This window comes from Desmodus rotundus, chromosome 11 (genome assembly GCF_022682495.2).
Source record: "Desmodus rotundus isolate HL8 chromosome 11, HLdesRot8A.1, whole genome shotgun sequence".
NCBI lineage: Eukaryota > Metazoa > Chordata > Mammalia > Chiroptera > Phyllostomidae > Desmodus > Desmodus rotundus.
Genome location: NC_071397.1, coordinates 5,115,393 through 5,131,361, shown reverse-complemented (window position 1 = coordinate 5,131,361; position 15,969 = coordinate 5,115,393). Strand labels below are relative to the sequence as shown.

General features: G+C 47.5%; 1 protein-coding gene across 1 annotated transcript in view; it reads right to left on the bottom strand.

Annotated features, from left to right (window-relative positions):
* CMTR1 (cap methyltransferase 1) overlaps positions 1–15,969 on the bottom strand; it is a 42,418-nt gene that overhangs the window by 9,654 nt on the left and 16,795 nt on the right. The window contains exons 7-15 of the mRNA XM_053913779.1: positions 15,371–15,465; positions 15,182–15,254; positions 10,411–10,609; positions 9,502–9,620; positions 7,169–7,265; positions 6,711–6,843; positions 5,829–6,008; positions 951–1,007; positions 158–215 (exon numbers count right to left, since the gene is read on the bottom strand). Coding sequence (XP_053769754.1) covers positions 158–215; positions 951–1,007; positions 5,829–6,008; positions 6,711–6,843; positions 7,169–7,265; positions 9,502–9,620; positions 10,411–10,609; positions 15,182–15,254; positions 15,371–15,465 — 1,011 coding nt within the window. The remainder of the gene's footprint in view (positions 1–157; positions 216–950; positions 1,008–5,828; positions 6,009–6,710; positions 6,844–7,168; positions 7,266–9,501; positions 9,621–10,410; positions 10,610–15,181; positions 15,255–15,370; positions 15,466–15,969) is intronic.

The window sequence follows — 15,969 nt, the reverse complement described above, 5'->3', positions numbered from 1 at the left end:
GCAGGGCCAAACTGGCAGTGAAAGGACCAAGGAGGTAAGAGCCCACAAGCTGAGACTCCCGGCTCTGGAATGCTATGAGGGAAGGCAGGCGAGTTTCCTATTCTTCTCTACAGCCTCCCTGCCCTGGAGCGACAGTGGGCCAGGGGCCAACGCTCACCTCCCAAAGGCGAAGGCACTGTTTCCGGATCTCTGCCTGCCGGGGCTCACTCAAGGTCCTGGGAAAATGAAGCCAGCAAGTGATTAAAACCTCCGTGAGGTACAAGGAGTGTGCCTCTGCACACCCCTCAGAGAGAAGCAGCCCACATGCATAAACGTGTGTGCACATGGAGGCCATGCTACCATTAGCCCAGAGAGCTTATCACACTCACATAGCTCTGCCTCTTGAAGACGGGAGTTCACATGCACACAAAATGGGATGACCTGCCCTCGCCACCACTAAGGAAAAGGAGACTACCCGCCTGACCACCTGGACGCCAGGGTTCCCCACACCCCCTTCCTCCAGTTACCCGTGGGTACATCCCGGCTCCTTCTCTGCTGACACAGGCCCCAGTAAATCCACCCTGGCGGACGCCACTATGCCGCGGAACGCTGACTTAGCTTGCGCTTGCCCCACTAGAGCTTCCCCAACCAGTCCTGCTTTTCCTCTCTGAGCGCTCTTTACTCTGTGTCTCCTGAGTGACGTGTTCTGCACCCTCTGATACGCCCTTAATAACTCTTCCTGTATCCTCTTCCTAGAGTCTTATCTTCCCAAAGACATCATAAAGCCTCTGAGGGCAAGGTTCATGCCACACGTTTCCCTGGCATCCTTCACAGACCACAGCAGGGGAGGAGATAAAAGAGTACAAATTTTTAAATGTTTGCTGAAATGAAATAAAGAGCTCAGGGGGAGAAGCAAAATGACGAGATCCTCCCTTGGAGTAGGGGAATTCTAGAATATTGGCAAGACTCACGTGTCTTGAACAAAGGCATGGATTTTGGCCAGAGCTTTGATCTGCAGACTACAGTGTCTAGAAGAAAAAAAAAAAATATCTCAGAAGGATTACCAAAACAGACAGTCAAAAGACATCAGGACAGAGAAGTTTAGCAGGAGCAATGACCATCTACATTTAGGGGAGAGGCTGAAGAGCTGAAAGAGAACCCCCTCAACCACACCCCAAAGTACGGTTACAGGGGCCTACTGAAGGCTGACGGGAGAGGGGAAGAAATGAATCGCACTCTCCGTACACTCGGGACTGCCGGAAGTCCTGCTGAAGGGCGGCTCTGATCCCACCCTTGCCAGTGTGAAGGCAGTGGTGGCCTGATTCTAAGCAAAGCAACGCGAAGTGCAGACCCAGTTTACAGACTCAACTGACTGGCCCACCTACACTACCAGCTGCCCTTTCTACTCCAGTCTCCATTTTTCTCTTACATACACTGTCCGGAATTTGATAAAGACATATGAGACCCGTGCCACAGCAAGTGAAGGTGACCCACTGACGAGAGAGAAGACAGTGCAACAGAGCAAGACCCCGAGGTGGTCCGGATGTCGGAATTACCAGACAGGGCCTCCACAGTAACTGAGAAACATGCTGAAGGATCTACTGGGAAGGCGTACAACACACATAAACAGATGGAGAGCATCAACAGAAACATATACACTGTATTTTTTTAAAGCAAATAAAATTACAGGCTTGATAACTAGGATGTTAGAGGTAAAGAATGATTTCGATGGGCTCACCGGCAGACTGAACACAGGAGAGGAAGGAAGCAGTGAACTTCAGGACAGACAAAAACTGAAACTGAAACAGAGAAAACAGTGAAAACCGTAACAGAGCCTGCGAGCTCTGTGGACAATACGAGCGGTTTAACATAAGAATAACTGGACCCTCAGAAGCAGAGGAAAGGAAGGACAAATATAATGCCGAGATAGTAACTAAGAATTTCCCCAAACTGATGAATGTAGTCAACCTACAGACCCAAGGTAAAAGAACCAAGCCCAAGCAGAATCCACACTGGAAAAAAAACCCATATATAAACATAAAACACACCACAGTCAGCATGCTGGAAACACAAGAAAGAGAGAAAAGTGTAAATGCGACCGACACACAGGGAGACAAGGGCAAGACCACTGGCCGGCCTCTCATCAAAGACCAAGGGAAGCAGAGGGCGGCATCTTGAAAGTGCTGAACGAAAAATACCGCCAACTTTGAAATCTGTATCCAATGAAAATATCCCTCAAAAGTGAAAGGTAAATAAAAACATTTTCAAAAGACAAAGGCTGAGGGAATCAGTCCCCAGCAGACTGCACCACAAATACAGGCTAGAAGAAACCCTTGAGGGTGCGGAGAAATGATTCCACATAGAAGCCTGGTTCTGCAGGAAGGAATGAAGAACACCAAAATGAGCGTGTCAGTAAGTATCAAGGAACCTTTAAAAACAAATACACACACACACACACACACACACACACCTTTAAATCTCTTTGAAAGGCCACTAGACTGGCTGGGTGGCTCAACTGGTTAGAGCGTCATCCTCATACAGCAAGGTTGTGGGTTCGACCCTTAGTCAGAACACACACAAGAAACAACCAATGAATGCATGAATAAGTGGGACAACAAAATCGATGTTTCTCTTTCTCAAATCAATAAATTAAAAATTTTTTAAATAAAAAAAGACTATGGATTGTTTAAAATAAAAACAAGGGCAACGTAAAGGAAGATTTTTTCTATGAAACAAGAGCACGAAGGAAGGAGGATTACAAGGCATGCTTACATGTGATGAGGTTCTTACCCTGTTCATGAAGCAGAACACTTTCTGAAGATAAACTATGATAAATTAAAGATGCACACTGTAATCTCTAGAGTTAACAACTGAAACATAACACGCAAAGACCATAAAAAGAAAAAAAAACCCAGAAGATAAAAAGAAATACTACTAAATATACTTAATTTGCCTCCCCAAAAAGGAACAGAGGAACAGAAGGCAGGATAAACAGAAATCAAACAACCAAGACGGAGGATTTAAACCCGAACACAGTTACAACTGCAGTCCGCGTGGAAGCACTGAACACCCCAATTAAAGGGTAGAGACTGGTCCTGGCCAGGTGGCTCAGTTGGTCGGAGTGTCCAACCAAAAGATTTCAGGTTCGATCCCCAGTCAGGGCACATAAGGAAGGCAACGGATGGATATCTTCCCCCCACCCCCCCGGAAAAATCAATAAACATACCCTCAGGTGAGGATTAAAAAAAAAGAGAGCGAGACTGTTACACTAGATAAAAAAGGTAAGGCCGACCATATGTTACTTATTTAAAAGATTTTATTTATTTATTTTCAGAGAAAGGGGAAGGGAGGGAGAATGAGAGGGACAAAAGCATCAAACAGTTGCCCCTAACACGCCCTCAACCGGGGACCTGGCCCACCACCGAGGCATGTGCCCTGACAGGAAATACAACCGGTGACCTCTCAGTTCGTGGGACAACGCCCAACCCACCAAGCCACACCAGTCAGGGCCCAACTGTATGTTATTTAGGAGCACAAAGACAAGCTGAAAATAAAAGGACAATGAAAAGATAAACCACGTAAATACTGAACAAAAGAAAGCTGATGTGGCTACATTGTTATCAGACAGGTAGGCTTCAAGACTAAGGGTATATCAGAGACAAAATAACCTTAAAGGTGTGTGTGCCTGCTAATAACAAAGACCCCAACTACATGAAGGAAAACTAAGAAAAACTAAAGAAATAGACAAATCATAATTGAACAATCATAACTAAAGACTTTAACAGCCTTCTTTTAGCTACCGACAGAAGTAGTAGTCAAATATCAGTTAAGATTTGTATTGATTTGAAAAGCACTATGAACCAACTTGACCAAATTAACACTCATAAAACACTGTACTCAATCACAGCAGTTGGAATATTCACCAAGATAGATCATGTGACAGGCCAGAAAAAGTCTCAATAAATTTCAAAGAATGAAAATCATACAGAGTACATCTTAGAAATCCCAAAATATCTGGATATTAAATATCACACATCTACATAATCCATAAATCATAGAACAAATTATAAGGGAAATTAAAAAAATATTTTGAATGCTACAATGATGAAAAAAGATACCAAAATGTGGGAGACTCAGCTAAGCAGTCCTTAAAGGAAAACTTAACATAAATATATGTAAATGCTATAAATGATTAAATAAAATAAATAAAATAAAATTATTAATTCCTTTTTTAAAAATGTAGTTATTTATTTTTAGAGAGAGGGGAAGGGAGAGAGAAAGAGAGGGAGAGAAACATCAATGTAGGAGAGAAACAGCAATCAGTTGCCTTTCGCACGCACCCCGACCAGGTACCTGGTCCACATCCCAGGCAGGTGCCCCCACTGGGAATAGAACCAAAAACCTTTCACTCTGCAGGACCGCACCCAACCGAGCCACAGTGGTCTTAATTTGGGCTCAATTTGCTTTTCTTTTTCTAGCTTCTTGATTTTAGATTCTTTCTTTTCATATATTTATGTATGAATTACAGGATTATAAAGAGAAATTTATAGCACTTAAATGTACATATATATTTAAACCAGACAAGAATTTCAAAAGAATACAGATTTAGAGACAAATATCCCTTATGATCATAGACACAAAGATCATAATAAATCAAAATAACAACATATAAGAGTGTAACTCATGACCAACTTGACTTAATCTAAAAATGCAAGATTTGTTTGCCATTTGGAAATCATCAATGTAATTCACTGTAAGTGAAATAAAAGAAAAACAATTTCTATAGAGACATAAAAAGGATCTGACAAAATTAAACATCTAGGCACGGTAAAAACTCTCAGCAAATAAGGAACAGAGAAAACTCGGTCAACCTGATAACAGGTATCTACAAAACACCTACGGCTACCACCGTATTTGATGGGTAAACATGTCACACTTAAAATCAAGAACAAGGCTACGGTGTCTGCTCTCATCACTTCGATTTAACATCATACTGGAGGAACCAGGAAGTGCAACCAGGCAAGAAAGAAAGAGAAATACCATTAGGATCCAGCAATTCCTCTTCTGGGTATTTATCCAAAATAACTGAAATTGGGATCTTGAAAAGGTATTAGCATCCTCATGTTCACTGTAGCATTTCTCAAAATAGCCAAGATGCGGAAACAACCCAAATGCCCATGGACAGACGAATGGATAAGATGACCTTATTCAGTCCCCCAAGAAAGCACTTCCACTGACTCACTGCTACTATACAGCTCTCCAACCTACCACAAAAACTTGTTTCTAATGCTTGCCCCTAAAAAACTGAGCCAACTGTCACAACTTTACATTACCACCAACAGGGAGGAGGAAAAACAATTAAACAGGGTTTAAAAACAAAACAAAACACACAACAGCAGCATTTAAATCACCCATCTGGGGAACTCGTGAACTGGCAAAGGCTTTGGTATCAGAAACTTCCAAAGCCTGTCGTGCGCTTGCTGTCCAGCCACCTCCCGCCTCCAAAACAGGGGCTCCTCAAGCCAACCACCATGGCCTTTTACAAACAAACAAACGAAGGGTAATTACTCCTGCATCCAGGGACACAAGATGAGGCTGCTCTTCAGGCCCCCACGGGCAGGGCTATGGCACCCAAGCTCCCACTGGCCACCCTTGTGACAGGGCATGGGAGCAGGATGAGGGTCCCCAAGGTATTCTAAGTCCCAGGGGGCCAAGAACAAGCAGACCAAATCCAGTTACCAATTTTTCAGGGTTGACAAGGTGATACCAAAAGCCAATCGTTTAGTCCTTCATTCTCTGGCCTTCCCTAATATCCTAGTGGTGCCAGCAAAAACACCTGGTTTGCTTACCTCTCATTGGACCGTATCATGTAGTCAGTAAATTCATGGTCTCCCTTGATCACTTCCAAAGGGACCACAAGGTTGACATCGGAATCAGTGTTTCGCAGCTGGTTGAGTTTAATATTGACTGAGAAGAGGTACTCCCGCACATCATCTATGCCCACCTTCAGGCCCTTGCACACCACATACCTGGCAGGAGAAAGCTTTTACTCCACGAGCAAGGACTTTCTGCCAACATTCCTCCTCCCCAAACCCCTTGAGTCATGAAGTTTAACAGCCTTAAGTCTATGCACAAGGAACAGCACAGACTCTGTGCTGCAAAAGTTCACCTCAAATCCTTCCTTTTTATGTTGGACTGTATTTCTACTCTTTATGGCCGTGGTTCCCAAGGGCCCTGTGCCAGGCTGGCTGCATCACCATCACCTGGGGATTCTGATAAATTAAAGATTCATCAATCAGACGTTTCGGGGATGGGGCTCAGAAATCTTGTTTTTAACAAGCCACCTAGCCATTCAGACTGGCTGCATCCTCTCTCACACTGTGCACGGGCCTGTGTCCTGCCTAGGATGCTTCTGACTGGTGGTCCCTTTGCCCTGTCCCAACCCATGTCTCTCCAGGTGTCCGTTCTATAGATCGCCTTCCCCTTCCTGGGCCAACCCAAGGATCCCCCACCTAAGTGTGGTGAATAAGGCTTGTAAAGAAGGAGGCAGAGGCTGAACTGGCATATCACAGACCCAGTAAGGTCCAAATCCTAACTCCTCTGGGTTAAATCACTTCTTTCAAGTCAAGGTTTTTAACGTAGCTTGAGGGGACATGCCAGAGAGATGCAGGAGGATTTGTGTTCTGACATTTAGCCAACTGCTCGGATTAAAACGGAGAGGAAAACCTCACCTCTCTGAGTTGGCAGGACGGCTGGTAATCGGCTTAAATAGACAGACTCGTTCAAAGCAGCAGTACAGCAAGTAGATGAGCCCCACGCTGAATGGTGTGAACAGGTCAAAGGTTTTACAGATGAAGTGGCCTCCTGGATTAGAGAGAAAACACCAGTGGCAGTCAGTAAGTTCTAGTCCAGGAGGTGGGTAAGGTGACCTCAGGGAGTAAATGTGACCAAGTCAGGGACTCAGAACCTGGGTCCGTTAAAAGTCAGTGGCAGTTTAAAGGGTCCGTTTAGCTTTAGAGGGGACTTAGAGGATTCTGCAGCACTTTCTTCCCTAAACTCCTCATTCAGCCCCCTGTCACTACGTAAGCAGGTTTCTTTTCTTTAACTTCTGAGCCAGCCCTTATGCATGCTCTTTCTAACGGGGCCTCCTGTGGGTCCTGGGGTGGGGAGACAGCTGAGGGAGTGTCACCTGTCCGAACAACAGAGAGCGCCATGAGGAACTGACAGAGCAGCAGCTGCTTGCTCAGGATCTCTTGCAGGTTCTCCTGTCCCTCCACGGAGAAACCCTGAAATGGCAGCACAAGAATTGGGGTGGGAAACAGAAGTGAAGAAGACTGAAAAAAACACCCCTATCTCATCTTCATTAAGATTCTTCACGTGTTCTCACGGATCTCCACCACCTGACTGATGAAGATACAGGTCGGCATTCGAGTGATTTTGGCAGGTCACATGGTTCATGACAAATAGGACCCAGGCCTAACAACTGGACCAGGGCCATCTGCTCTATCACACCCAGAGGGTGGAACCAAGTCTGGTTTTCCAAGGAGATGGTCCAGAAAATTATAACACGCACTTAAGAATCCAAGGGAAGGATAAGGCAGAACAGAAGCAAAGCACTGGCTAGTCACAGGCCAACCACAGGAGACGATGCTCTGGTGAGTCTGACAAGACCCAGAAGGTACGTGTGGCCTGAGCACTCTGCCTGGGCTCCCTCGGCCTCTGTGCTGACCGTTGAACAGTGTTGTGACGGAAGAAAAGTCAGCAAACATGTGACACTCAGTGATCTCGCTTTCTCTGCTGAACAAGGTTTTACTTGTGAAACCCACTTTCCTGTCCCAAGACCATGAACTTTCTCCCTCTAGCGGGCAGGGTCTCTGGCCAGGTTTGTTCAAAGAATGTATGTTGCTGTTCTTGGAGTGGTCTCCCTCCTGTGAGAGCCCTGCAGGGAGCAGAGAGCCAAGCTCACAGAGAAGAAACGGGGGCTGAGGGCTGGGGGCGGGGGGCAGGCAGTTGTTCAATGGGCATGGTTTCAATTTTGTAGAATCAAAACATCCTGAAGATCTGTTTCAGAATAACGTTAATGTATTTAACACTGTTGAACTGTACACTTACAAATGGTTGAGATGGTAAATCTGTTACACGTTTTTTACCACAATAATTTTTTAAAAAGTAAATGAGGCTGTCCCTCGTTAAGCTGGCCCCAGCCAGGCCAGGTTTCCCTGACTCAGTCTTATGAAGGTAATAGCTAAATGATCCAGAAATCAAAAACGTTTAGCAGACCCTGGCTGGTGTGGCTCAGTGGACTGAATGCCAGCCTGTGAACTGAAAGATCGCTGGTTTAATTGGCCGGCTGGGCCACAAGCCTGGGTTGCAGGCTGGATCCCCAGGTCAGCGGTGTTCAAGAGGCAACCAAATGATATATTGTATCTCTCACACATTGATGATTCTCTCCCTCTCTTTTTCCCTTTCTTCCTGTCTCTCTAAAAACAAATAATAAAATAAAGTCTTTTAAAAAGTATTTAGCAATGTCTTCTAAATTTATCGATACTCGTCAAAATGCATGCCTGTCTATAGGGCCAATCAAAAAAGAAGAAGAAAAGCGGCCCAGGTCACCGGTCTACATTGCTGAAGAAGAAAGACAAGCCCTGAGTTTGCCCCTCCAGCTGCCCCATTGCAACGGGGCCTCCCAAGCACTGCCAGAAACGCTCCGGCTCTGCAGGGCAGCCCCCGGCCCAGCCTGCCTGTGCTGTTCTCTGCTCTGCACAATGCTCTGAGAGCCTATGCTGGCGTCCTGCACATTCCTCCATCTTTCCACAAGCTGGTACTTGGAAGGCCACCCAAGCTGTTCCAGAGGTTTCTCCAACTCTAGCCGTGTGACTCTGGAGCGACTGCTATAGTCTCTGTCCCTCCTCTAGACTAAGCGGTGGCTCACTCCAGAAAAGACTACCTGCCACCACAGCAGACTAGTGGGTGAGAAAGTAGCAGTGGGCTCCTCTCCATACTTCAAGCAGCTGCCCAAAGAATGAGGCTCCAAGAATATTCGCTTTAGCCCAGCCGCTGACAGAAAGCCTGCCATGGGCTCCCCAGAGCTGCCACCTCGGGTTATGTGCTCAGCTATCAGCCCACTCGGACGCCTAGAAGTGGCCGTGTACAGACAGCCTCTGCCAGGAGCGGCACCCAGGTGACGAACGATGGAAATGTTCTTCCCAGGTTTGCCTGGTTCATCTTAGTCATGGTCCTTACCTCACTGCGTCTCACAGCCGACCGAGGCCCTTTGAAGAAGTGGGCTGAGAGGGACCACCTGCTCCAAGCAAAGGTGTCCACAACATCACTGCCTTGACAAAGTTATCATTGGAACATATGCACAGAAGAACAGAAACATAAATCATGCACCCCCTACTACCTGAACAGTGAGCTAGCACCTTCCAGGGCAGCTAAAGGGCTAACATAACAAAACAAAAACAATTCTCAAGCCTCTTAATGTGATAAATGACTAAAGCATGTGGAGAGCAGAACACCTACCCCATCGGCCATCAGAAAGTGGACTCCCTTGCGATCCGTGTTGTCCAGGACAAAATTCCGGAAAGCAGTAATGTTCTCTGGGCGGGTGATGTCTCCATCTCCATCGACCCCACCCTCGCCTGGCAGGACACAAGGTTCACATTAATCTCGTCGGTCCTGCGCACCCTGAGAGCTGGGAGAAGAACTCTCCAGGCTGTGAAAAGCTACCAGGTGTGTCATGAGGTCCAGGAGAAAAGCCCCTGCGAGGAGCAACTCTGTGCAGGACCCCTCCTGCCAGGCTGCCCTGCAGTGATGGACCAAAAGGCAGAAACAGGGCCCTGCTGTATGTAACAAAGCAGAGATGAAAAGGAGTTAACCAGCCACGAGTCAGCAATGGAAACAGAGGGCCTTCCTCCCCAAGGCCAATGTTGTGTTTGAAGTGCCTACACTTCAGAACCAGTATCGACTTTTTAATAAAACTGTTAAGAAAGGACTTGGAATCTGCTGTCAAATCACCACAGTCAAGTCCGAGTGGAGGGAACTGGTGCGAGGTTGCTGAGCTGTCTGATACCAGTACTTTGCACACCCCGCAAGGGGCTGGAGATGGGCATGGGTGTGTATGTTAACAACCCTGCCAGTTCTCAGCTGGAGATCAGGCAGTTTCACTATCTCCTGTTACCAGAGAAGAAAGGAGGAATGAGTACGGTTTGGATGAGAGTTTGCCTAGCGGAGTGTTTAACCTGTATCCCACAGGGCTGGGGTAAAAAGGAGCAGCCCGGGGGAACTGAGACCTTCATGGCATGGGACTAGGACCCCCAGGCTGAGAGACCTAGGAAAGAAAACATGGCAAGTGGACAGTAGCTGCTACCAACCTAATGTCCCCACAGAGGACTGTCCCGTGGCCCCGTGTGCCCTCCTCTGTGTCCCTACCATAGTAAGGTTCAAAGAGTTCGCTGGAGGCTGAGTAGAAGTCCTCCAGCTTAAAGTCGTTCGGGCCCTTCAGAGTCATTCCGAAGCCCTTCGCGTGCCACTTCTTCCTCCACAGCACGTACTCCGAGAAGCCACCTGGGCCTGCGCAGACGTCGGCGAAGTACAGAAGCTCAGCTTCCCGGTCCTTTACCAGTGGTTTCTGCAAAGGCAAGTGGAAGACAGGGGAGAAAGAGAAAAAAGATGGCTCAGTGGGGAGCAGGCGGCAAGTGACATCAGCCTTTCCCCCCAAGCACAAGGCAGAGTTCCTGCCAGGACCACGACACCCAGGAAATGCAACTCTGTGACCGTCACCCTCTGGAGCTGCCCATCCCCACCTCAAAACACCCCTTGACGCCTTCCACACCAACAGGCCTAGCTCAGACTCCTCATAAACACATCTTAACAGGCCCCTGAGTGCATTTTTTTGTTTCCCGGCATCTCTTCTTCACCATATCCTGCCTTACAAGAGTCCTACTGAGCAGAACAGATGCATTACACACAGGGAAAAAGAGACCCCAAGACATGAAGCATCCTGTTCTCAACCAGTGTGCAGCAAAGGTAAATCAGGAGCCAGTCGACCTGACTTCCAGACTCAGGTCTTGCTGTCCAACCCAAGCCTGGGGGCTCTGACGTCATCCGCCTCAGCCACAGCACCTACCTTCCCAAACCACAGCCTCTGCTTCCCTGCTCCCCTTCCTCCTAGGCTCTCCCTTATTTTTCAATTAACTTTGTATTTTGTAATAATTTCAGATTTACAGAAAAGCTGCAAAGACAGAGCTCTCATATATCCCTCACCCAGTTTCCAGGTTCACTAACATCTTACACTGCCATTTGTCAAAACGAAGAAACCAGCCCTGGTTCTCTACTATTGACTGAACTCAGACTCGATTCAGATTCCACTAGAGCCCTTGCTCTGTTCCAGGATCCCATTCAAGACACCACAGTGCACTTGGTCTCCTCCTTTTTAACACCCCTCTCTTCTCTTGCCTTTGCCTCTCTGATCGCTGGGGGCCTGGGACGGTGCAGAGCTGGCAGCTGACAAGACAGAGGGAAAAGGAAATATAGGTGTGCAGCTTCCAGAACACCCTCAGAACACCTACACAGCTCAGGAATAACTGCATTACAACAACCATTTGAATTTTTGTTGGATTATAGTTTTGGCCACTTGAGTAGCTTTAACTCCTAATCTAGAATTCATGCTGAACGCAGCACTGGCCTGTGTTGTGTTTACACTTCCCTTTCACACGCCTGGTCCCCAGACGGGGAACTCTACGTGTCCCGACCCTCCGCAGCAGAGAGGCGGCACCAGGTACAACAAGAGGTTGGGCTCGAGAGAGAGAGGAACGGTGGAAGAGAACCCCGATGAAGGGGCTCAGGCAGCTCAGCCTTCGCTCTCTACAGACTGACGTGGCTGAGTGCCATCCCGAGTTCCGTAACTGCCAGATAAGACCAGAAAGCTTTAGGGAAAACAGTTTTAAGAAAGAAATGGAAAAACTAACGTTCACAATTCAGTCCATTTCTGGGTGACAAGGGTCTTCCCTCTGACGACAGCTATCTAGCCTTATCAAAACAGTGAATACATTTCTGGAAAAAGTGACTTTGGCTAAAAATACACTTGGCCATCCTGTGACAAGCCCACCCAGGCATGCTGTGCTGCATCAGTTCTTCCCCCCTCCCTACCACTCCGCCCCAGTCTCCGTCCCTGAGCCGTCAACGGCTCACATATTTGGATTATATCCATTTGCGTGCGCACACACGAAGGACCTAATGGCACTTGCCAAGAACATCACATAGCACTTTCCTGACAGCACGGTAGTAATGAGGCGGGGGTCACAAGCCTAAGGCCTGCACAGGCTGGACACTGGTCCTCACCATAGGACGTGCCCCAGTGCCCTAGCCCCAGGCTCCAGCCTCCCCGGGTGAGCAGCTGGCCCAAAGGAAGACTAGGGGAAGAAAGGGGAGTGCACCAACAAAAGCATCTCGCCTCCAAAAAGAGATGATAGATATGATCTCATTTTGTGATTTCAAGACTCGGGGCCCTCACGGGCCATAGCCAGAAGGCCCTATCATAGAAAGGACAGCTGGGGTTCTCACCTCTGCCACCTACTGGCTGTGCAGTCACAGGCAAGCAAACAACTTACATCTTGAAGCTCAAGCTTCCTCAACTATAAACTGGGACTAATATAGGTTATTTAAGACTGCTGTAGGGTTAAATAAATTGCCATATGTCAAAAACCTTAACTGTAAAATACTAAACGTAAGATACTGTATTCAACTAGATTAACTATCTTGGAGTCAAAACTCTTGTCCTTTTCCATCTTTTTCTCTTCCCAGTGCCTCACTGGGCACTTTCTAAGTGCTCTCATTTCCTCTGAAACAGCACTGAAACTTAAACATCTACCTTCAGCTTCTGTCGCCCGTTACACTTCAAAACATGTTTTCTTACCGCAACAACATCCCTAGGTGCACAAATTCCTCACATAATGTTATGGTTTATAACACACTTCCATAAACCCAAAGAACCTAAATTCCCTCCTTTCCTTCGCCTCTTCCAACTCCTGTTTACAATTCTTTATTTCCTACCCCAGTCCCTTTTCAACTACTACCACCACCTGCAGAACCAGAAGCACAGGGAAAACCCTGAGTCCTGTTTCCTCTCCCATTCTCCACCTCTAACCTCTCCACATCACCCCAAGCTTCACGTTCTGCACCCACGCTCACTAGTCTTCTATAATTTGCCTGATCCGAGAGCCAGAGACCCTAGCAAACCTGGTGTGTGGCTGGGGCTTCAGCCACTCCCATCTTTTCTGGGAACTGCTCCAGAGCATCTCCGCTCACCTGAAAAACATATCAAGCCTACTGGCCTTGGCTGTCACTCTCGTGCTCAGGGGAAAACAGAGATTAAGAAAGGAAGAAAATACTAGGGGCTGGAGAAAAATCACTTTTTACAGTAGAATGTAGAGCGACATCCCTGAAAGGGCAATTCTCCACGGCGACTAATAATCAATTCAGGTCAAGACTCTGCCTGAAGAGTTACAAACTCGGCTGCCTTTTCCTATGTAACTAACATCTTCACCTTCGACCTGAATGGTACAGCCTGGCACCTGCTTCAGTTTCCTGACAGCAAAAGACAATAACCAGATACCAGCTGCTGGAGGCACTTTCATTCTAAAGCCCAAAAGGATGCTGTGACTTCCCATCAGCTTGACAGAGCTCCTCCGCCAGGCAGGAGTTTAAAATCATTTGGAGCTCAGAAAATTTAATCAACATTATATCAACCTAATTTTCTCAAGATGCTAATTCCAGGAGTGCTTTTGTGCTGCCTGCTGGTACTAGCAAATGGGGCGGGAGACCTGGGAGAGACATGACTAGAGGCTGGGGCGTCTCCACGCTGGCTCTGCCAGCACGGAGAAAGCAGTGAGGCAGGTGGAACTGAAATTAAAGAGCTTGGAAAAGAAGTTTCTTCAGTGAGTAGATAATCGGGGGGCCTAACAGAAGAAGGGTGAGTAAAGCAGAAACAGAGAGATCACTTTCTAGAACTGGGAAAAAATGCTTTGAAACCCAGCCAAGGTAATGCCAGAATGAAATTTCCTTTATTCTCTCTCTATCGTCACAGAGGGTGTGTGTTCAGAAAAATGAGATGCAGCAGAATAGAAGATCACTTTGCTCTACCGTTTCCTGAGAAGGGCAAGAGTCTGATAACAATGACCCCACACAAAGCTTGTTCTAAGAGGCGGGAAGGGAAAGCGGCCACATCAGAAATCACAGATCTGAGAGCTGGAACAACTCTTCAGTACCTTTTGGTCCTACACTGGCCCTCTAGCAGGTTAGCAGGGCTATTTCAGAGAGCAGGCAGCTGAGGCACAAAGAAGGTGTGATCTTAAGTGACACCACCTGTGACTGTAAGTGCTGCACTCCCCTCCGTGACACAGCCCTGACACTGACTGTAAATGGACCAACGGAAGGCTCCAGAGGCCCACACTGCATTCACCTCTCAAACATGCCCCAGAGCACTCCCCTCTCATACCAGAAACAGCACCCAAGTCTGATGATGCCGGTTTCGAATCGGAAATAAGCTCACTCTAAGGACTGCATACTCCCCCTTCTACTCCATCTCATCCATGCTACAAACAAGGCAGGCTAAAGCGGCCTGGTGACAACTGGCCTCACATGTCAATAAGCACAACAGCCTTTACAAATATCCCAACCCTGAACATTTACCAGCTCTCAGGTCCACCAGAATGTCCAGAACCTAAGCACTACGGGGAAAGGAATCACAAATTATATTCCTGGTGCCTAGCACTGTGCCTGGCCCCAAGTAGGGGCTGGATAAATACATGTTTAATGAATGCAGGAGGCATGCTCTACTTCGTGGCCTCATCTACCTGTTCCCTAGGCCTTCAGATGCCACAGCTGCTGACTGTGCCCAGGAATGTCCCTTCTCCACTGCTGCAAGCCCTGCCCACCTCCACCCGGAGTCAGCAACAGGATCTGCACAGTTGGGGGCTGGGACATGAAGCCCTAGAGACAATGCTTACTGGGGCACGCCCAGGGCCACAGAAAACATTGTGGGCGCCATCTGAGAAGCCCAAAGCAAAATACACCTCTAGCACACAGTGTGTATCTCTAACACAGAGCAGGTGTAGCTGCATTGCACAACTGGCCATTTCTGAGCCACCAAAGCTTAAGCCCATTCGACACTATGATTTCAGAAGTAGAAACTTGTTCTCACCCCGTAAGAGTCCCGCGGATTTGTGAAAATGCGATCAAACACGAAATCCATGTTAGCCATCTTCATCGCCGCCCTACAACAAAGTCAGAGAGAGAAGCTCAATTCAGTACCAGATGTACAGAAAGCTGAAGCTCAAAGAAAGGCGGAAGGGAGCACGTGTCAGGGGACGGGAGGGAAACATCAGCAAACCTGTTTAGGAAGAAGACTCCCCGGATCATCTCGTAGGGATTGGCCCGGGTCCGCGCTCGCCGCATCTCCTCCCCATCCAGGACATCGAACACACTCTGCTCAGAGAGAATCAGAAACTCAGGGTGAGCATCACCCTCCAGGATGGGGCATCATGACAACTGGAGGAGCCCAACAAGCACCCCTCCGCAGAGCAAGGCTCCTGCTGTATCCCAGCTTGAAAGTGACCAGTTGTGTGACCCTAGACAAGTTACTCAATCACTCTGACCCTCAGCTACATCACCGGTAACATGTGAAAAAATAAAATGTAAGCGTGTCCCTGGCACATGGTAACTGGTTAATAAATGGCATCCGTGGTTATGCACAGGGCCACCGCTTGGCATTGCTTATCCTCACAGCACATGTTTCTCCACTCCAACAGCAACTTTCCAAGGACCAGAGTTCTGTACCAAGGCTCTCTTGACAGGGGCTCATTGAGAGTAAACAAACCAAGACCTACCACACAGTAGGGATCCCTTCTCCATACTCCTATTTCCTCTCTGAAAAAAAGCCTCACTTCACATGAGCACCAGTCACTGGAAGGATATTCCCAACCCTCTGCC